This window comes from Xenopus laevis, chromosome 9_10S, assembly GCF_017654675.1.
Source record: "Xenopus laevis strain J_2021 chromosome 9_10S, Xenopus_laevis_v10.1, whole genome shotgun sequence".
In the NCBI taxonomy this organism is placed as follows: domain Eukaryota; kingdom Metazoa; phylum Chordata; class Amphibia; order Anura; family Pipidae; genus Xenopus; species Xenopus laevis.
The window spans coordinates 54884847-54907438 of record NC_054388.1 but is presented as its reverse complement, the minus strand read 5'-3'; the positions used below and the strand labels follow the sequence as shown (position 1 = coordinate 54907438).

Genomic DNA, 22592 nt, shown 5'->3' with positions numbered 1-22592 from the left:
AGAACAGCTTACAGGATTGGCGACCCCCCCTCCCAGAGCTGCTTTAGAAGGTGAAAAATGACACTTTACACTTCAATATTAGAAAAACGGTCACACTATTTAGAACGTCGTTGGAAAAAGTCGTTATTTCTGGTGATCTATCTGAAAACAACTAGTTGTTTGAAGGCGAACCACCCCTTTAAGTTTTAGTATCACCAAGAGAGTGATATTTTGAGACAAATTGCAATTGGTTTTAATTTTTTATTATTTGTGTTTAATTATTTTGCCTTTTATTCATCAGCCCTCTAATCTACAATTTCAGCAATTTGGTTTCTAGGGTCCAAATTATCTTTGCAACCATTCATTGATGTGATTGTAAGACTGGAATAGGAACAGGAGAGGGTCTGAATAGAAAGATGAGTAATAAAAAGTAGAAACAACAATAAATTTGCAGCCTCACCAAGTATTTGTCTTGTAGATGGGGTCAGTGACCTCCATTTGAAAACTGGAAAGAATCAGAAGGCAAATAATTAGAAAAAATACATTGTAAAAAAAGAAAAAAGGAAGGCCAATTGAAAAGTTGCTTAGAACCAACAATTCTGTAAAATACTAAAAGTTAACTTAAAGGCGAAGCACCCCTAAAGAAGGATATTAATAAGCTGGAGAGAGCGCAGATGAGGGGGCAACAAAGAAAGGAGGCTAAGGGTGGCTCAGGGCTCCAAATAATCAACCCCCAACAGCACATATCAAGAAAATTCTAAATGAGTGAATCTGACACATATGGTTCATGGTTTTTTTTCTGCACTATAAATACCCACTGACTGATCAGCCACCACCTGCTCCCATGGCAATAGAGTTCAGAGCATGTGGGGAGGCAGCTTAGGGCTGACAGTTTTGTGCCGGGACATGGCACCCGGGGATGAGGATGCACGAAAGTGGTTGCTAGGAGACAGTGAATTAATAAGCAGCACTCTATCAGAGGAGTTGCAATACATATCATCCCCGCTAGATGGTATCTGGATATGTTGCTCGCTCAACTCAGTCAAGCTGTTACTATGGAGACGCATTGCCCTGCAGTAGATGCAGTCAAGGCCCGGACCCTGAATCAAACCTCCCAACTGTCACGTTTTTCATAGGACAGTCCTGACGGACAGCTCAATCCGCAGTCCTGGATTGTTACTGAAATGTCCCAACTTTCTGTTTGATCTCCTGCTGCAGTATCTCTCTGGGAAGGTTGTAACTCCAATATTGACTCTTTTGTTAAGAGCAGAAATGTTCTGAGATGTATTTCCCCTTCAACAAATTATAATGGTTGTTTTATCATCTTATTTTAGGAAATGATGCAAAACACGGAGCCAGGGAGTGCACAGGCATTGGAACTTGGAAACGCCCCACATCCTGCAGAAAAAGAACAGGAAGTTGCACATGATGTGGATAAGATATTAAGTTCCATTTTCTGTAATTTTGAGAAATGTCTGTTTTTGGGTGGAGTTCCCCTTTAACAGAACAATCATGTTGGAAAAGGGGATTTAATGCTCATGGCAATCCTGTTATATTCGAGAAAATGCAAATCACTGGCTCACAGGGGTACTGCTAGCAGGACAAGCCCTTGCTTATTTATTGTGTGACGCAACTTTTTGGGGATGAACACCCTTTTGTCAAGCATCAAGTATAATCACTCCAGTCTGTTAATAAAGCGCATTTCGGCCAGGAGGAAAATCTTCTTGATGAAGAGATAAATTTGTGAACATCAACCTATGCGAGTGTCATGGTACCTGTAATGTAATGTTTCCATATAACCGATTAGTACAGCAAATAAGTACTCATAAATTACACTTACCTGTACAACTAGTACTAAAGGGTGTTCACCCTGCAAAGCTTGCAATCATTTTTGTTCCTATTAGGTAGCACTAAGATCACAGACTCAAGTGATTGGGAGAGAAATTGTTGATGTTTTTGGCATAGAAAGAACTATCCATGCTCCAGAGGTCCCCACAAGCTGGCAGTGTTTCTTCCTTTCACACGGGTACAGTTAAGGCCATAGTACATCTGCTGCTTTGTAAGCTGGTATACAAGAGTTGCACCATTGCACTCTTTTGTTTGCTTTACTTTTAACCCCCCTCCCTTGGTTTTTAACTTGTATCATTGAAGAGGACCCATCCCACCTCCCCAACTACAATACCCCTACCTACCTAATCATTTTGCAGGTTTCACTTAATTGTGCACCAGGGTGTTGGAAGGCACCATGTTTGGCAGTATTACTTCCATTCCTGGCTTGGAGTGATTGGTGAAGGCCGATCCATGATCCTGGCTCAGTGTACATGCTTCTGATCAGCTCAGTCAAGTCTGGAAACAGAAGTGCCTCTGCAAAACATAGCCACCAAATACAGCCAAACTACAAGGATATTAAGAAGTCAGTTTATAGTTCCAGAACCTGCCCATAGGTACTTTCCATATGCATTATCACATTTTAAAGTGATACTTTCATCTGTTGGCAGGATAGGATACATGACACTTTTACGCCAACAACGTGCAGTTAAATATTTAGCTGGGGAAGCAGAGCCACCATTGTAAGGGGGCACAATCAATATGTGGTTAAAAACCTATGAGATATGCTACTTTCACAAAAACCTTCAGAATTGCAGAAACTTACAGTATGTAATTTACATATAGTAGTGTTAAAGGGGCTGGCGGGAGAACAGGATTTAAACTCACAGCAATCTCCACTGACCCCCAATCAATTAAAAAAAAAAGTAAATTCCAGTGATCACCAATGTAGTAACTACAGTTGTGTTCAGCAGTATGCATAAAAAATGTAAATGCATCTCAAAATCCTTATAAAATGCAGACACTGCTATTTTTTGGAACAGACTTAATTCAGTTTACAGAAAGAGGATATTACACAAAGTTGATACATTTTTCTTAATGTTTTGATTTGGAATAGAATGTGCAGTGTTCCCCAATGCATTTGTGTATGACAATAAAAGCTAAGGATTTTGAGCTTCATTCACTTTTTAAAAAACACACTGCTATTATTCTGAACACAACTATACATAGGTCTAGAAAATGGCTAGTTTAAGCATATGCTTATTTGTACTATTTAAAGACCACAATAGCCATCGAGGTTGAATATTATTTTACTCTGTACCCCCTTACCATAAGCGTTTGCATTCTTTTCAGTGTACTCAACACCAAATGGCTGCCATACATATGCCTCTGCAACATGAACCACCCCCCCCCCTCAATTGTTATTTGGGTAACAGGACACTACTAGGGCTCTGGAGCCTGCAGTCCTCCATAAAAATAAGCAAAACTCAATTAGCATTGCAACTAAAAAGTAATCTTTGGTACTTTACTATTCTAGGAAGAAACTATTTCTAGGGATGCACCAAATTTGGATTCAGCCGAACCCCCGCGAAAGATTCGGCAGAATACCGAACCCTAATTTGCATGTGCAAATTAGGGATGGGAAGGAAAAACATTGTGTGACTTTTTGTCAGAAAACAAGGAAGTAAAAAATTTCCCTCCTGGTCCCTAATTTGCATATGCAAATGATGATTTGGATTCGGTTCGGCCAGGCAAAAGGATTTGCCGAATCCTGTATTCTGTGCATCCCTAACTATTTCGGCCCATGAAATGTACCTGTGGCACCAACCAGAGGTAAAAATGCTCCTAGATGACCATGTAGGTTTTGCTCCTGCAGAAGCCAGATTACATAGCAGATTTTGCAGCAGAGCATTTCCAACCCTTTTCCTTGACAAAGGAGCATGGAAACACCTTTGTCCTCCCACCATACAAGCCCTTTCCAGAATGTCTCATTAAAACTTTATGTTCAAGCTAGTTATTAGTCAAGGGCAGCTCCAATATAAACCAGTGCATATTTGATTACAGCTTTTTTTCCCTTAAGTCTATGCTGCACCAGTAGTGTGACTGCTTAGATGAGGTCCAAATCAATATCCCATCCCAGAGCTTATATATATACAAAGCAGTGTATTATCTATTATAGACCAGATCACAGAGCAATTTTTAAAAAAACGTGTTTTATTGTCGGCATATACAGTCCTTTCAAAAGAAACATTCAGAAGGTAAAAGGAGTGTATATTTCATAGCCTATAAGAGGGCAGAACACTAGCGAGGGACTGAGAAAGGGGTTGATATAATTGAGTTAAACAACAACAAAATAGACACAGATGAGGAACACAATTAGGAGTAATAAGGGAGAGATACAAGTAAACAAAGCCTAGCACCTTGGTTAAGGTATGGACAGAATGGAAGACATGGGAAGAAACTGAGCAAAATGAAATGTAACCATGTTGATGACAATAACTTCAATATCAGTTCACAGAATGTTGGGAATAGGAGGAAACCATTACCATGTTTTAGGGCCACTTTTTCCTGAAGAATCCATTGAGAGAACAGATTTCTCTCCTGAGGCTTCTTGTCATTTAGATGAGCTCCCAAAATATCCTGCAAGAAAAAAAAAAAAAAAATCCCTTATTATGTACATCAGATTGTTCAATTTCATGCTCCACCCAAATTAGAGTGCCTAGTGGGACAGTCACATAGTGCTGAGGTCAGTTGTCAATTCGCTTCAAGGAGTTTTGTCATCGCACCTTCCACACAGAGAAACCTGCCAGGGGAGGCACTGCAATTCGGCCTTTTGTGTCATCATTCCTCAGACTGCTGATCTAGTGTGACAAACTGTTATGCTTAGACCAAATGCCATTACATTACCAAATGGGATGCAGTCTGCCCATTGAATAGCAATACTAGCATCTTTTTAATGCTTTCTCCTACAAGGCCATACAATGCAAGTGGTCTGTTAACCATAGAAGGGGAATCTCTCATCCACTCCAATCCCCATTGCTCCGAACATTTGTGTGAATAAATGGTAGGGGACAGGGGCTATACACAACAGCAGGCCTAGGGACAACTGCTATGTAAATCCAGCCCTGCATTGGTAAGCTGCAAATCGCCTCAAAGCATCAACTTTACAAGTCAATACAGTTAATTACATCCATTTCTTACCATATTCAGGGGGGCAAATACAATCAGCCTCTGCAGAAATTCTGGGTCGCATTAATGGAGCCACCTTGAAGTGCCTGCATCACGTAACAAGGTCTGTAGTTCTAAAACACAGCAAAGCCAGCACATTATACTGGACATGAATTACCACAGAATAGAGGAACAGTACTGCATTTGCTTAGATTTGAATTGGTAACCTACCCAAAATATAAATGCCAAGGGCACTGTGCCCAAACATGTTAGGCCCAGATACACAATCTCATACCATATACCACCAGAACATGAAAAAAAAGTAAGATAGGAATATACTGTATATTTAAAGCCCCATTATTATAAGAGGGCAGAGCACTAGTGATGGAACGAAGAACAGAATGTTTATAGGGTGAGGACCAGGGTGAGGGAATGGTGTTATGAGAAGGGGGATATAGCATGATTGTAGCCTGGAGAAGATCCCATGCACATATGTGGGAAGGGAGTCTGTTAATCAGGCCAAGATGTAGCATTGTATTAAATGGATCTGATAGCAGCAAGCAAAGGAGTAAGAGGAAATTCAAGTGCAAAAGCTAACTCCCTTATCATCAGATAGTATAGTAATGTCATGCTCCACCCATATTAGTTTCAGTGCTTAGTGGGACAGTCATACACTGCGGAGGTCAGTTGATAGTTCGCTTCAAGGAGTTTTGTCATTGCACCTCCTGCACAGAGAGAAACCTGCCGAGGGAGGTGCTGTAATTCGGCCTTTCTTTTCGTCATTCCTCAGACTGCTGACCCCCCCCCCATCTAATGTGACAATGGCTAGAACAGGGCTGAACTGAAGGCACACGAACCAGATGTGAGATTTTTTTTATGCACCCCCCAGTCTAGCACTGGTCTAGAAGTTGGGTGCTGGGCTCTTATAAAATTGGTTACACTGCAAGAGAGCAGTTTGTCCAATCAATGAACCAGAGAACTGAATTTAGGCTTAAGACTGGATTTTAGAGACTAAGTAACATTTAAGGATGCAGTCACAAGTAGGAGAGAGTTATAACCACAGCAGCTACATCCCCAGCTTCTTAAATTCACTTCTATGCAGGGGCTGCTGCCATTAGACAAGTTGAGAATCTTGCCCTCAAGTGGCAGAGCCCTGCAAGTTACCAGGAGCAGCAACTCCACTTTTGAAATAAAGGAATTTCAGCACTCTAGTACAAAGTGTGATTGGCCTCTCTGCAATGCCCCTCAACCTGCTCAAATGCTGAAAAGTAAGGTGTGGGGGGGGCAAAGGGAAGAGCCAGAAAACACCCCTGCCACAATGGTTACAAAACCAACAGGCACTGCACTATGGTGGCACACCTGTGTTAACATACCCTAAAAGCATAGTACAAAGGTTTACTTGTTGTTTTATACTTACAGAAGTAATCAGGCATAAGCATCCGACAATTAGGTCTCCACTTCTTCAAGAACAGGAGCCTTGGATTGCAGAGAAGTTTGGTCTTGAACACAATACGAATCTCTAGCAGCACCTGTATAGAATGAAAATCAAAACGTGGGGTTATTAATAAGTTAATTACGCTTTGTTCACCGTATGCTGAAAAGTAGCACAACTACGCTATGTTGGCGTAAGGGCCTGTACTTGTATCTATGGGAGGAGGAATTTGAAAAAGAAAAGAAAAAATAAAAGAAAAGAGCCTCCACATGCTCGCAGCAGTAAATAGCAATCAAGGGCCACAAGTTTCAGCAGTTTAACTTTGAGGGGCTTTTTTTTTTTACAGTCCTGCTACCCTTTTACTCATCCCACTTCACTGGTTAACGCTTAATTCCTCACATTGCTTACCTCATTCAGGGACAAATCCCGCAGAAATCGTTTTGCTGCGTTTGAAGGACAACTCATGGCCGGATAAAGAATATACAGTCGGCAGATGGTTTTGGGTTAAAAGTCCTAGGAGCAGGATGCAAGGCCCTCCAGCAGCAGTAGTAGTAGAGAAGCCTGCAGCAAGACTGGCCTTGTTTAGTAACGTTGCTTCCCAGACTGGCCTCTCCTGAGCAGCAAAACATCCGTGGGAAGAACAGCCGCATAACCCAGACCCGAAAAGGCTGTCCTAATAGTTGCCAGAACCGAAAGTTTCCTCAAACACGCCAAAAGTTAGCACAAGAACGTTCCATTGTAAGGGAGAGGTTACAGGAAGTAGTAGTGGAGCCTACAGGGTGTTCCTTTTTTCGCTGCTTAGAAAATAAAGACGTGTGTTAATTTGCTGGCATAGGAAAATACATGTTAGTTTCCAGGGTGACCAGTTCAGATCTGACTAATAAGAGTTTAAGATGTGCAATGGCTGATTTTGCAATGGTTCCTTTAACGGCAAAGGAAATATAGGGCATTTCATATTACAGGTTATAAAACAGCAGCATACTCTACAATCGTATACTCTACATGTGTCCAACAAACATACAATTATATCACTGATCTACAGGGGGGGGGGATTTGCACATCACAATTTACAATCTAAGCCACTCTTCAGTTAGCTCACCTGATGCAGATTTATAGCACAAGGTTCCTAGGACACCCATGGGTGCAAGTAACAGTCCCAGTAAGAACACCTGAAGAGAGGAGAAAACCCAAGTCACACACAAGCAGTACATAAAAAAAAAAAAAACAACAACAGCCATGCACATGAGCACCTAACAGGCACAAGAACAATACCAAAGCTGGCCTTTATATGCAGGCAGTGGGCTGGGTAATTAGACAATATCATCTGTGGCCTAATGCTGTGCAGGTGATTAGATATGGTGTTACTAATGATGTCACAAAGAGCCAATTAATAGGCAAAGCAGGTGGCCCGTTGGTCTAGAGCAGTACCTCCCAATCAGTATGTTGCTTACCAACCCCTTGAAAGTAGCTCTCAGTGGCCTCCAAGCAGGTGCTAATTTTTGAATTCCTGGCTTGGAGACAAATTTTGGATGCATAAGTTTTGTTGTACTGCCAATACAGCCTCCTGTTGGCTGACAGTCCACATAGTGGCTACCAAGTGGCTAATCACAACCCTTATTTTGAGCCACCCAGGAACATTTTCATGCTTGCCTTGCTCCCCAACTCCTTTTTTATTATCTGAATGTTGCTCACAGGTATATAAAAAAAAAAAAAGGCTGGGGATCCCTGGTCTAGAGGAAAGTGAGCCAGTATGAAGTACTGGTTCTGACCAAAAGAGTGCATTTTTTCTTAATCCTCCAGTTTCCTCCCATAGTCTGGATCCATGTTACTTGTCTTATGATGAGATTCACCTCTAATGCCTGCTTTAGGGAAATTATATTGAACTTCATGGGTGCAGCAAGTAATGAGAATGTTGGTTATTATTATAACCAAACCAAGTTACAATTGCATGGAGGATGGCACTATATGTAACCGGTACTATGCTCTGAAGGTTGGTTGCATCTTGGACAGTCAGTGCTGTAACATGCAGTTATTGGCACATGATAATTGTTGGACTTGAGTGCCAGGGGCCTACTAGAAAACCTTAGACTACAGGCCCATTCCCTCTTTGCTCAACTTTTTTTTATTCTATTAAATGATAAACCTTTAAAAATTAAAAAGTGAATGTAATATTGATGAGTGCTATTCTGTGCACTTCTGCAGTTTACATTTTTTTTTAATTCCAAGATTTTAAGGGATAAATACTGTTCTGCGATTATGCAATGCATGTAAATTTCTGAAGTCTAGTGCCTTCATCAAGTTTACATTTTTTTTTAAAGGTTTACTTATTTAATACCTTCTTATTAATCACTTAAATGCAATTAACTATTCTACTTTTAATTTGCCTTATTTGTTCTCATATGGAAATGGGTAATATCCAGTATACAAGACCTACAAGACCAATGGCTGGATCATAGTAATTCTGTTTTTTAGTTTTCCCAACTCTTGAGTAAAGAATCCATGTATCGCGTGTTCCATAAACTTTTTTTTTACCCAAGCATTTTCTAGTAACTGAATTTCACCGACTAATAAATATATGTATCCACTAGCACATTGTGATATGTGCAATAATGTCCCTGAAGTTAAAGGACATGTTGTAAGGTTATGGAGCAAATTCATATTTCTGGTTTAGTCTAAAAGTGGAAATATTTTATCTACCCTTTAACCTCATTCATGTGGACCGCAGGGTGGTTTCCTTCTGGCCTGTCACTTGCACTCATAAAAATAGAATAGAAAGTACAAATAAAAGTGAACTTAGACCAAACAACTTCTTTTACAGTAAAGTAATTTGCCATAAACAAAGAATGTTAAAAAAATAAAATATTTAGACTCATTTAAAATAACTTTGCATTATGTAGAGAGTGCAATTTAGAGACTTTGTAATTGGACTTAAATCTTGTTTCTTTATTTAGCTCATTTTTCAACAACGCTCCAAGCAAAATTTTAGCAGTTATGCGATTGTTGGGGTCAAAAATACACAACCAGATTTGAATGAAAAACTTTATATGCATAGAAGATAGTTCAAACTATAACCTCAGAAGATTTTAGCTGCTGGGGTCAGAATACAATTTAAAAGATGGGGGGGAAAAAAAAAAAAAAAAAAAAAAAAGAAGACAGACAAATAATTTAAAGCCTTCCAAACACTTTAGTTGAGTATTTTTAGAAGTGCATTTACAATTTGCTACATTTAGTGAATATTTCACAAATGCTACAGATAAATGTCAGCTACTGTATTAGTGGCAGTTTCTTTTAATGAATGGTCATAAACCAGGGCTACACATCTTTGTCACCAAACAGATACTAGGCCAATTGTAAGGTTATATTAAATTTGTTCCTACAGGCCTGCCCAACTAAATAGCCAGTCTGCATTGAATGTGTACCGCCCCACACACCATTGAATACAATCGTAACCAAACTTCCATTAGTTTCTACATGAACTTGCAAGCTTCTAGTTGCCAAAGTTTTATACATTCAAGTTTTCTGCTTAATGCCAAACATTGGGAGTCAACACTGGGCAAACTTGCCCATGGGCAGTAGCCCATGACAAACAAATTGCTGCATTAATTGTTCTACTTGCAGCTGGCTTTAAAAGTGTATGCACCGATTGGTTGCCATGGGCAAATTTGCCCAGTTTGATAAACTAGTCCCATTGACTTTTGAACCGCAAAAAAAAAAAAAAAAAAAAAAAAAAGGCACCCCAGATGCTGCATTGCTAGATGATACTTCCATTACACCTTAAACAGTTCAGTGTGAAAATAAACTGTAAATAGATAGGCTGTGCAAATAAAAAAAGGTTGCTCATATAGTTAGCCAAAAATGCAATGTATAAAGGCTGGAGTGAACAGAAGTCTAATAAAACAGCCAGAATCCAACTTTTCAGCTCTATAACTCTGAGCTAGTGAGCGACTTGAAGGGAGGCCACATGGAACATTTCTGTTCAGTGAGTTTGTAATTAATCCTCAGCATTCAGCTCAGATTCAAAAGTAACAGATATGACCCATGTGGCCCCCCTTAGAGTCTCTGATCAGTCAGTGTAAACCAAGAGAGCTGAAAAGCAGGAAGTAGTGTTCTGACTGACATGTTATACATCAAATCACTCCAGCCTTTATACATTACATTTTTGGCTAACTAACTATATTAGAAACATTATTTTGCACAGCCTATTTTCCCAGTTTTTATACTGAACAATTCCTTTAAGTTTGGGTGTAATTCCCCTTAAAAGGAGAAGGCATGGTTTACTTGCGGGTGCCAAGTGAGGGTATATACTTGCCTGAAAACCCAGGCCAGTGCTCCTATCAGCAGAAAACTGCACTGGTCTGTGGGTTCTTCCAGCGAGCACCATGGAGCGAACAGCTTCCTCAATTTCCTGGGGCAGATGTATGCACAGTAGACTTAAAAAGCCAACTTCTTTGTTCAAGTATGGCTTTTTGCACAAGTACCAGCTTGAAGAAGGAAACCAACGCTCCATGGTGCTTGCTGGAAAGAAAAACCCAAACTGCAGTTTTCTGCTGATAGGAGCACTGGCCCCAGGGTTTCAGGTAAGTATATACAATCATGTTAACTTTAAGTTTTACCTTAAAGGAGAAGGAAAGGCTGAGTTTACTTGGGAGTGCCAAAAGTTAGGCACCACAGATACTCAGCCTTTCCTTCTCCTTTAAGGATAAAACATGACATGTTAACATCTGTCCTGTCTAGAGAACCAAGGAATGGAACACCAGCATGTAAGATAAAAAAGGTATTTATTACTCATATTAAAACTATTAAGCACAAACATACATTAATGGTCTGACTCATTGCATCTAGACAGGACAAACAGCCTGAAGGAGCTTTGCTGCAAACTGGATCTCCTGGCAGGTGATAGTTTTCCTCTTATTGTAGAGGGAAAGCCTGGCAGCCTCATCTGCTATATAAAAACAGGTCTCTTTGGCAGTTGTCTCCTTTGATAGAGAAGGGAAGCTGGTGTGTGGTTGATCCTGCAAGAAGATATTCAGGTTAATGGGTTGTATCACAGTGGCTTTACACTTTGTAGGAGAAACATGCCACATTATGGTCAGGGGCTATTACATTATGGGCAATAGTCTTTTTATATACACAACTGGCTGACCCTTTGTGCTTAAAGACATTTGGCACTGTGAAAAACTAGGGTGCACTTGAGACAACAGCAATAACTTGCCATTTAGTCATCTGGTGCATTGTATTTGGTACTAGTTGCTTAGGGGGAAGCCACAGCCTATAATTGCCTTGATGAATCCAATACAACCACATGTGGTCAGTATGGTGCATTTAATAATGCAGACACAAAGCAAATCTTAGAATACATTTCCCATTACCTAAATAGGAGGGTTGTGCATTTATTCATTTAAACTGCACAGAGGGACCCAATGAGTATTGCCAGGGCACCCATGTGCTTACCCCCAACCAAGTTATAAAAATAAATTAACTGGTTGGGAATCTGATCAGCATACTACTTTGACTATTCTTTTAAAACCCAATGTGGGAAGTAACAGCTATAGGCAACCCTGGACAGGGAATCTGTGGGTTCTTGCAGATGCCAGAGGGGCTGCTATAAGGTGCCATTGAAAGTCACTATCTGTACCTGAAATGCAAGGGACTATTTTGATTCTCAGTCCAGACCTGGCTATAGGGTATTCCATGTCAATGAAGTTTTAGGGTTGATCATGCGCTTCCTTCCCAGTAAGCCTTCTGTGCTCCAATTTTACTAGACTGTGACCTCACATAATCAGACATTGGGTCACTACCGGACAGTCTCCAGGAAAAAGGAAAGGCACTTTAAAGCCAGTGAAAATGTCTGTTCTGGTGGCTTATTGCGAATGACAGGAACATTTAGAAGTGAATTTAAATGTATAGAGTTAGTGTGGCTATACTAGGTAAGAACTGGTTGAAGAAAATAACTTGTTCCCTTTATAAGAAAGCACACACGATTCACTTTTTCTATGTGCAACACCCAAAATGGTTATGCTTTGGTAGCACAGACTTCCCTAGGAAGCAGCAACACTATTTTTTAGGGCGCTATAAATATCAAGTGTTCTGGTCTGAGGATAAGGAGTCCCTGTGGCCATCCCTAGTTTTATCCATTATGCATGAGATTTAGCAGTGCGACAGTGTTATAGCAGACATGTCAGCTTTTAAATACTCAGATAAGCAATCAAGCTTGGGCATAAGAGTCTTATCCAAGGACTGCAAAATAGGGGCACCAAATAGACTAGCCCAGTAGTGATCAGGTTTGTAGGTTTGAACAAATTACCCCACATGCAAGTATAGGGATGGCAGAGGCATGGATATACCATAAGAGAAAAAACACCTCTTACTTAAAAGGTACTGGAAGTTATTTCACATTGCACTCACCTGTTTAAAAACCCTGTATATGAAGCTGGAGTAACGACCCTTAGATTTTCCTTTTCCCTTTCCCAGAGCACTCTGGGTCATTTTGTTGCCAGCAGATCTCATTTTTCTTACAGTGGGTTTCATTGTTACACCTAAGTAAAGCAGGTGTTGCAAGGAGAAGTCAAACCAGATAATTAGTAAAGAATCTTACCAAATGCACACACACTTAAAAATGTCCCCTTTTAATTTGAGCCACCACTTTGTAGTGCAATCATTGCCCAACATAACCAGCATGTATGCCTACATGTTGGGCATTGATTTCACAGTTTAAAGATTCAATATAGCATTATACTGCCTTGTATGCTAGGGTATTGTACATGGAATTGGCCTCAAGACTATAAAGAAAGTTAAGTGTAATTTAATAGCCAGCAGCATATTCAAGTTTAAGAACAAGCCCTTAGCAGCAGAAGAGGCATTTACTAGACATAATGACTAGTCAGTGAAAGGGATTTTACCCACCTTTTTAGTAGCATTTGCAGGAAGTGAAAACAATCACTACTCTTACTGGTAACAGCACCTGCATTATTATATTTTATATACAGGGAGTCTTCAGAGTTACACACAGCTTATGTACAGAGGCCATTACAGTAATGTACTGTAGTTTGCTTGGCCTTTATAATCCCACCTGCCCCAATCCCCTCTGGCATATGTTATCTACTGCAGAGCACATAAGGTTAAAAAAAAAAAAAAAAAAAACCCCACTACTATCTTAAGACAAAACATGTCTTGTTGCATTAAGTAATGTATGTTTTAAATTACATATAAATTAAACTTAAACCTACAGACCTTTTCTTGTACACAACCTGGGGATTGCCTGTATTTTATACCAGGCAGAAAGAAAACTTAAGAGTTTAGGGCAGAGAGACTAGACTGCTGAGATTTAAAGAGGCCATTTCTGGGTAAATGAAGCTGAATTTAGAACAAGAACTACAGACAAAAAAAAAATAATCAAAACAGCAAAAAAAAAAAGACAGAAAAGTGCAGCCATTCAATAAACTCAACAAGAAAAATGAACACACAAGACAGTACAGCTACCCACCTGAAGCTTCAAGCAAATACAACACACAGGTACCTCTCCTGAGACTCAGCTTCCTGCTGTTTGAGGTATTTATATAAAAGGATCCAGGTGCATCTTATTCTGGGGATTCAGAAGTGATTGGCAGTTTGCAGACATCCAATCAGGTTCTGTTTAGTGGAATCAGCTGGAAGCCTCACCCCTACACCCTACACTACACTGTAGATGTTATTGCATTACTGCTTTTCCATATTTTTTAATCATAATTTTTTTTCTCCAGAAAGAAGCACAATGTAAGGCTGATACTAGATTCTAATAAAGCATGTCTTTGCTGCAGTTTGCAATCATTGTGACAAACTACATGGAAAACAATGAATACCATTTTTAGTTGCTTAGTTTGTTATAAATACATTTGCAGTATCGACCATGACAATTTCATACGTGAAAAACCCCTAATTCCCTTTATTTGATGTGCAGCTGCCATGCACAGCTACTATTGGCATAGAGTATGCCATCTGGTCTATACTTTGTAGTACAGACTGTCACTATAGGCCACAATATAGGGTATTTTAACTATTCACATGCAAGTCACGAATATTTATACTGAAGAGTTACAACTGCTTTTACATCAATGTTTGGTGACAGAACACAGAATGTTATTCTGGTGATTGCAACAACTTGCTCAACAGTGATATGTCATGTATTAGGGCTCTTACACATGAGCGTTTTTACCTGCGCTCCCCTGCGTTCCGTTTTTCGGCGTTCAGCACACACAGGCGCATGTAGGCGCCGAACGCAGGAAAAATGCAGCATGTTGCGTCTCAACCTGCGTTCGGCGCCTACATGCGCCTGTGTGAGTACAGCCCCATTTGAAATAATTAAATGCGTCTATTCCTGCGCTCCCCTGCGGCTGAACGCCGAAAAACGGAACGCAGGGGAGCGCAGGTAAAAACGCTCATGTGTAAGAGCCCTTAGTCTGTTTTGGATGTGTCTATTAAATGAGCATATTGCATTGCCAGTTCAATGAAAAAAAATGCATCTTACAGGGCTACAAAAAATTAATAGTACCCTGCAGCACCTATTATACATATTATACAAGCTCTTCCAGCTAAAGCTATCATTTGGTCAGCTTTACTCGCTGGTAACGTTAGTTTTATGAAGTAGGTTTTAGTAGTATGCAAACTCTATTGCTCTCTGGGCTATTATTGGCACCCCTTTCACTTGAAACTCTTATGATTGAGAGTGTGTTATACCACTTTTATGCCTAATTTTTTTTATCATTGCAGTGTTTTCAGAAAATAGGGGCCATTCAAATCACCTTCATAGCTTGTCAGTCTATACCAGTGAAAAGGATGGAAAATGTTCTAGCAGACACTGGAAGTGACAGGTGAGCCTCGCTTGATAGTGTCTGCTTCAGCCATGTGTGCCATAAACTTAAGTAGCGCCATAATCTGTCTTTTGTGATTACTTGTGTCCCATTTGACAACACTTAAAGGTTCACAAAGATATAACCATAGTGGATTATTTATATCTCCAGTGAGGACAGAGCAAGGAGCATGGTTGAAACACAATGGAGACATGGTCAGGCGTGACAAAAATCACCAGGAATTGGTTCTGTTGAGGTTAAAGTAACTGGGCACACTGATAAATGTTAGATAAAAAAGCATTTTAGATATATTTAGATATAGCCCTTGCAGGTTTACAAATATACACATGGATGCTGAACAACTGATATTATATATTTATGGTGCTTTGTTCAAGCATAGATTAGATGTATTCTACTGGATGAATAGAAAAGCAGTAAATCATATTTAATTTGACATGCTCCCTTGCCTATGTCCTCTGTAAATTGTAAGGATATTGGAAGTCACTAGAGGGTTTTGTGACCACATAAAGCACAAGGCTGCAGGCTGAGTTATACAGGGAACTCTTAATATCACTCGTATTATCAGTGGCGTAACTACTGGGGGAGAAGATGGTGCGACTGGGCCAGGGCCCGCACCCCCTCAGGGCCCCCAGCAGCTCGCGCGACACTGACTTTGGGTGATTCCGGGCGTACGGGGGGGGGACAGGGGGCCCGGCTGCACGCCCTCCCTCTAGTTACGTTGCTGCGTATTATAATGGATAATGTACCCCCTACTGTAAATTATAAGGATATTAAAAGTCACTGAGGGGTTCTGTGACCACATAAAGACACAAGGTTGCAGGTTAAGCTATATAGGGAGTATGCCCACTAATGTTTGGACCTACTTCTCAGTAGTTTTTACTGCATCATGTAACACTGTGTGTCCCACCACCATTTCTCAGTGAGCTCTTTGACCCTCTCCTTTGCATGCTTATGCTTATCCCTGTCAGCAAGTGTGAGGCAGTTTATATTCATCTTTTGGGTCCAGATAGTGTTTTTCTTGATCCATTCTTGTGTTTCTCCACTTCGCCAAAAAACCACTCTGAGTCATATGGCATATAGAATCCCCACACTTTGAAAGTGTGAGGATCTCATCATCTGAAATTATCGTCAAAATATTTGTGCAAATGTTCATTTCATATTTTGTCTGCTGCAGTTTGCAATTACACTCCATTGGCATACAGACACTCAGGTAATAGTAACTGGTGGGCAAGCACCACCTGGTGGTGACTAGAGAATTATGAATTTTGGCCAGAATATTTATGGGACTTAGAATTGATTATATTTTGCAGCAGTGCTTAAACCATTATACACCTCTAAAATAGAAGGCAAGCGGACATATTATTTATCATGGGCTATATTGGTTTGACTTGTTTAGATAACACTTTAGGGGTCATTTGAGACTGCAAGTGCAAAATCTACAAACACATGCTAGTATCCAAATATGATCTTTGCACTTCTGCATAGTTGCACTGAGCACAAAAGCATCTGTCCTGCCATCTGTTGATAAATCGTGGGTGAGCGTGCCTAATCATGGTGGGGAAACCTGGAGATATCACCACCTTGGATGTGCAGGTAATTCCAGGGTTTCCAGAATGGATTGTACCTGCTGAACAGCAGCGAATCAAAAGCTTATGCTGATTTTGGCGCTGAAAATTAGACAATCCCCAATAAAAAAATGCTAGTCACACTTGCATCCAATTCATGTGCGTGTGTGCAATAGTATTCGTTTTGATGACGACAGTAACTGCAATGAAGCTGCAGTTCGGGCTGTCCAGTCAAATGGACAATATAGTACATAGGGGTTAAGGATGGAACACCAGGCAATAATCTAAAAAAAAAGAGGGTGCTCACTGCAAGGGGCTACCTGAAAGCCTCCACACTCACTATATAAATTAAAAAGCAGGGTGCTCCTTAGAAAAAAAGTCAGAATGTATTCATAGCACTTATAAAAACTCTTATAAATCACTTATAGCTACTATGTGTTATTATGGGATACAGTACATACTTGTGTGGTGCCTTTGTGATTTCATTTAATGTGTTATGTGGTTAGCTATATCAACTATGTCAACTATGTCTTTCTCTTTGATCTGCCGCAGAGCATACTTTGCTTCAGTAAATGTATCTGAATGGCATATTTGTAATTCAGATACATTATCAGTAACAGCCAAAGCTTTATCTCATTGTTTAATGGAAAATTAAATACTGTTAATGTAACCATTAATCACAGAGAGACCATTATATCAACCTTACATTGGCTTCAAATGTGGACATTCTTTGCCTTGTCACACAATAAAAGTCCTGGTTATTTTTCTAGTGAAAAGTTAAAACCTGAACCTGCTGACTTGATTTTTCGTCTTTCCCTCCATAAGCTTCCACCATCATCACATAGTTAGTTACATAGTTAAATTGGGTTGAAAAAAGACAAAGTCCATCAAGTTCAACCCCTCCAAATGAAAACCCAGCATCCATACACACACCCCTCCCTACTTTTAATTAAAATTCTATATACCCATACCTATATTAACTATAGAGTTTAGTATCACAATAGCCTTTGATATTATGTCTGTCCAAAAAAATCATCCAAGCCATTCTTAAAGGCATTAACTGAATCAGCCATCACAACATCACCCGGCAGTGCATTCCACAACCTCACTGTCCTGACTGTGAAGAACCCTCTACGTTGCTTCAAATGAAAGTTCTTTTCTTCTAGTCTAAAGGGGTGGCCTATATAAAATAAAATTCTCCAATCAAATCCTTTGTGTTGTGCATACTGCCCAGCTATCAGAACTGTGGCACATATAGCCCAATTTTTGACCATGCTCACATAGATCTTACTGTATATATTTCTCTAGAGAAATATAATGTACAGATAGAAGTACAAATGAAGTGCTAGCATCACATTTAAAGGGGACCTGTCACCCACACATAAAAAAGCTGTATAATGTATAAAGTCCTGTGTAAATTATACAAGAAACCCAAATATTTTTTGAATAGAAGATCCATACCTGTTATAAATGTATTTAAAAATCTGAGCTGTCAATCTTATATTGCTTGCCCCACCTCTATAAAGGTAGGGCAGTCAATTACTTTCACTTTCCATTAGTACCATTATATATCACTGAACTCCTCACTTCCCCCTCTCCCCGTTCACAGTCTTTTGGGGTTTTTTCACCTTCCAAGACTTTTTTCAGTTCAGTTGTTAGTTTCAGTTCACCAGAAATGAAGATCTTTTACAATTACTTTCTATTTTCTATTTGCAACTGTTTTTCTAATATTGGATTAAAATTTACATTTTCACCTTTTTATGTCTTTCTGAAGCAGCTTGGGGGTGCCAACCATGCCTGGACTGGCAATCTATGTATTCTGGCAAATGCCAGAGGGGCTGCTGTAAAATGCCATAGACAGAAACTATTTGGTGGACTGGTTGGGGGCTGTTTGGGCCTCTGCACACTTAAAATACCAGGGCCAACTTTGAATCCCAGTCCAGACCTGATGCAGACTGTAAACTGTTCTAAACTGTTAAAATAAGTTGAAGCATTTGTTATTTTTGTTCCTGATGAGCAGAATCCCTGAGTTTCATTAAAGGGCACCTGTTGGGTAAAAATGGCACCACCAACCAAACCAATATAGCCCGCATTCCGGTTGGGGATAACAGTGTTTTTTAAAAAAAAAATGCTACACTACCCGCACCGGGAGGGAGCTTCCAGTGTGAACAGCCATGTCCGGTCACTCACATGGGCATAGTGAAAATGTGCCACAAATTGCTCATAATGCGTGTGACGTCACATGCTCGTAATGCGCATGTGAGTGACGCATGGCTGCTCGCAAGTAGCGCTGGTGGGGGGGGAATTATTTTTTTAAAAAACTACTGTTATTCCCAACCGGAATGCTATTAGCCATTGGTTGGGGATAACATTTTTACCCAACAGGTGCCCTTTAGAGGCAGCTGTTAGAATTGATACAATAGTTTCTAATATTCCACAGATGCGCCTGAGAAATATATCAACTAAAAGTAGCAAATTTTAACAATTGCTACAATTAAATGTAACAGTTGGGAAACTGCACCTAGATTACAGAAACACCAGTGAAACTTAGGAGCATATTTATCAAGGGTCGAATTTCAAGTTGAAAAAACTTCGAAATTCGAATTCAAAAAGACCAACCGAAATTAAGTCAAAGTTTTTTTTGGTCGAAAAGGTCAGTTTTTGATCGAATAAGTCAGTATTCGACCGAATTTGACTAGTACGAATCGAAGGAATAGTGCATTCGATCGAATTTGATTTTAAGTTTTTCCCAGAAAAAAATTTGATTTTTCCACCAATTGACTCCAAATAGGTCTAGGAGGTCCCCCATAGGTTAAAACAGCAATTCAGCAGGTTTTAGATGGCGAACGGTCGAAGTCGAATTTTAAAGAGACAGTGCATGATAAACTTCGATATTCAAATTTTTTAATTTTTTTCAAATTCGTTTCAAATCATTTCGGGACTTCGCCGATTTACTAATGGGCACAGGCGTAAGTGAAGAACAGCTGCATTATGTACTACCTTTTGCCCCACTGGGGCTTTAGGGTAATTGTGTGATGAGCAGAAAATCTATAATCATCCTACTGGATGAGTTCCTGGAACGCTTTCTGTATTTATATGCTGGAGACACTTTTTAAACTTACTCATTATAGCCTTGGGGGGGGTGCTAGTGGAAGTAAGTGGGAGTAGAATAACATAAAAAATGTGATACATTTATTTGGTTACATACAAAAATCGAGTAAAAATCTAACCTAATTTTGTTTATACGCCAAAATGGGCAATCGGACACCCATGGCCATTCATGCACGGATTTATGGAAAGGCCACCAAGGCCCGGGCCTAGGGCAGCAGGATTTTAGGGAGCCCAACCACATCCACATTGGTCCGGAAGCTCTGGGGCTGCTCATGAGACACAGTAGTTTTATAAATTTCCCGTGCATCAATCCCCAGTGCTCCTGACTTGATGATGAAAATTTGTGCTTGTACACGAATGAAGGGGAGGGGACAGGGTTGATGAGCAGCAGTGAGCCTAGGGGCGCACGCTATGTAAATCCGGCCCTGTGACCATTCACTGGCTACACAATTAAACAGTAAGGAGTCAGGGGAGTCAGTAGTGTAACTAGAGTGCACCGGGCCCCCCTGAAAAAAATCTTCAGAGGGGCCCAGCACACTCCAATCTGCATACCAGTTTTGCGCCCTAGGCACGTGCCTACTCTGCCTACCCCTAGTTCCGGCCCTGGTGTTGTGACATTTAGGAAGTGCATAATGTAAAGTGATTGCCTAAATTATTAAAAAAAAAAAAACATTTAAAAAAAAATTATTAAAAAGAGTTTCTCTTTGATCTCCTGCACTGATGCCAGAAAAAGATACAAAGTTTCTGAAACATAATTAAATAAGAGACTTTTTGGCAGAGAGCCCAGAACACACATCATCTGCACTTATATAGATTTGTACCAATTTAGGGTCAGTCCACACAAGCAGATTCGGGGAGATTAGTCGCCCCAGCGACAAATCGCCTCTTCTTCGGGGCGACAATCTCCCCGAACTGCCTTCCCCCTGCCGGCTAAAATTAAAATTGCCTGTGGCAATGCATATGCGGCGGTATTCCGAAGTTGCCTCACGAGGAAACATAAGATAACATTTTAACTATTTAAGATAAGCAAATCTCTTGGGAGAAATGTGGCTCACAATTTTACCTTCCTTAGCAAAACTGGTATAACTAGGGTTGCCACCTTTTCTGGAAAAAAATACCGGCTTTCCTATATATTTATCTTTTATCTCTATTAATAACATTGGGATCAACCATTATTTTTATCGGCCAGGCCGGCCAGGTGGCAACCCTAGGTATAACACATAAAACAATGCCCTAAAACTCCCAGAAATGTGTTCAAACTTTCACAACCTGCCGATTTTTGTAAAATGGACATGATAACTGGGGGGGGGGTGTGAGGTCATAACATTTTTCGGAGATCTTCGTTAATTTTTTGTCCTTCTTTCCATTTTTCAAAAGTTACAGCAATCCTATTAAATGAGATCCCCAGAATCTCCATGCAGTGCTTGTATGCAGCAGTATTATGTCCCAGCATCCTCAGCCATTCTCACAGGGAGGTGATCCAATCTCATACCTATAGCAAGAGCTACAAGCAAAACCCAACAATCAAGTCCTGTGCAAATAAACTCAAGAATAGATACAAATATAAAATTCCCTGCACGTTATTATTTTTAGTTTCAGACCCAAAATCTGAAGAAAATGGCATTTATTGATAAGCAGGAATCTCTGCGCTGGCGAGTTGGAACTTTACACACGCTCCCTGGCTCCTGAGCTGTGCTTTTTGGCACACGGACGCCAGGGAGCTGTCAGTGCAGAGGCCACGGTAGGGGAAGGACTGCTCCCTTCTAGTGCTCACGCATTGGTACAGCCCAGTCTCGCTTTTCTCCCGCCCTGCGCCTCTGCCTGGGTTTGCTGTTTTCAGACGCTCCCTGGGCGGTTTCCAGGCTCCCCACTGCAAACCTCTCATGGTGGGGAAGGGAACAGCTCTTTTTCCCTTCTGGAGGCTCCCCAGGCTTAGGGGCATTTACTGCCACCCCTCTAGGTACCCCTCCCAGTGAGCCAGGCAGGGAACAGGCGATTGAATGAATATAAGTGATGTACAGGATTATCTGGATTCAGTATTTGGTGGCATTGGCTGGTTGAGTGGGAGCAGTGTTCTTTTTCACTAATTGACGCATTTTGAGCAACACCCAGAACTGGGTTTGGACTGTAATTGAATCCCACATTCTCTGTGGACCCTGCCAGCTGTGCAGAGGGAGCATGGCTAAGGGCTCTTACACATGAGCGTTCTGACCTGCGCTCCCCTGCGTTCCGTTTTTTGGCGTTCAGCCGCAGGGGAGCGCAGGAATAGACGCAAGTCATTATTTGAAATGGGGCTGTACTCACTCAGGCGCGTGTAGGCGCCGAACGCAGGAAAAATGCAGCATGTTGCGTCTGAACCTGCGTTCGGCGCCTACACGCGCCTGAGTGAGTACAGCCCCATTTCAAATAATGACTTGCGTCTATTCCTGTGCTCTCCTGCGGCTGAACGCCAAAAAACGGAACGCAGGGGAGCGCAGGGGAACGCAGGTCAGAACGCTCATGTGTAAGAGCCCTAATACTGTTTACCCAGAAGCACCTTGGCATGTGAGTAGCCAATCACAGCTCTGGCTGCACAGGCTGCTAAAGTGCTGTTCCCTGTCAGGTTTGCCTTGCTGCTGATTGGCTGGCCTCCAACAGTGCAATGTGATCACCTGAACATCCTGG

At 40.7% G+C, this 22592-nt stretch overlaps 1 protein-coding gene, 1 long non-coding RNA gene and 2 other non-coding genes across 6 annotated transcripts; all 4 read right to left on the bottom strand.

The window, feature by feature from the left end:
- Positions 1 to 490: 490 nt before the first annotated feature.
- On the bottom strand, positions 491 to 7676 carry LOC108702944. Of its 3 annotated transcripts, XR_001933402.2 has the most exons (7): positions 7506 to 7676; positions 6815 to 7200; positions 6392 to 6503; positions 5008 to 5108; positions 4353 to 4446; positions 2172 to 2343; positions 491 to 1377 (listed from the first exon to the last, which is right to left on the bottom strand). It is a non-coding gene; the product is annotated as an uncharacterized LOC108702944 (long non-coding RNA). The 3 variants fall into 3 exon arrangements; XR_001933403.2 differs by lacking the exons at positions 491 to 1377; positions 2172 to 2343 and having other exon boundaries at positions 4001 to 4446; positions 6815 to 7203; positions 7506 to 7670; XR_001933401.2 differs by lacking the exons at positions 491 to 1377; positions 2172 to 2343 and having other exon boundaries at positions 4001 to 4446; positions 7506 to 7661.
- Positions 4547 to 4659, bottom strand: LOC121399230. The gene has a single exon (XR_005964840.1). It is a non-coding gene; the product is annotated as a small nucleolar RNA SNORD89 (small nucleolar RNA).
- Positions 5651 to 5765, bottom strand: LOC121399232. Its single transcript, XR_005964841.1, has one exon. It is a non-coding gene; the product is annotated as a small nucleolar RNA SNORD89 (small nucleolar RNA).
- Positions 7677 to 11167: 3491 nt separating the features above from the next.
- XB5731801.S (probable histone H2B 3 S homeolog) lies at positions 11168 to 13999 on the bottom strand. Its single transcript, XM_018238763.2, has 3 exons — positions 13890 to 13999; positions 12812 to 12942; positions 11168 to 11418 (listed from the first exon to the last, which is right to left on the bottom strand). Exons 2-3 carry the CDS (start codon positions 12932 to 12934, stop codon positions 11245 to 11247), a joined length of 297 nt encoding a protein of 98 aa, XP_018094252.1. The 5' UTR covers positions 12935 to 12942; positions 13890 to 13999; the 3' UTR covers positions 11168 to 11244.
- Between the last annotated feature and the right edge of the window lie 8593 nt (positions 14000 to 22592).

What these genes read in the sequence shown, in the direction of transcription:
- XB5731801.S (XM_018238763.2), bottom strand. Translation starts at nt 12,934, where the DNA reads ATGAAACCCACTGTAAGAAAAATGAGATCTGCTGGCAACAAAATGACC. An exon ending in TATACAGGGTTTTTAAACAG is followed by an intron (nt 11,419 to 12,811) that starts GTGAGTGCAATG and finishes ATCTTCTTGCAG; the next exon opens with GATCAACCACACACCAGCTT.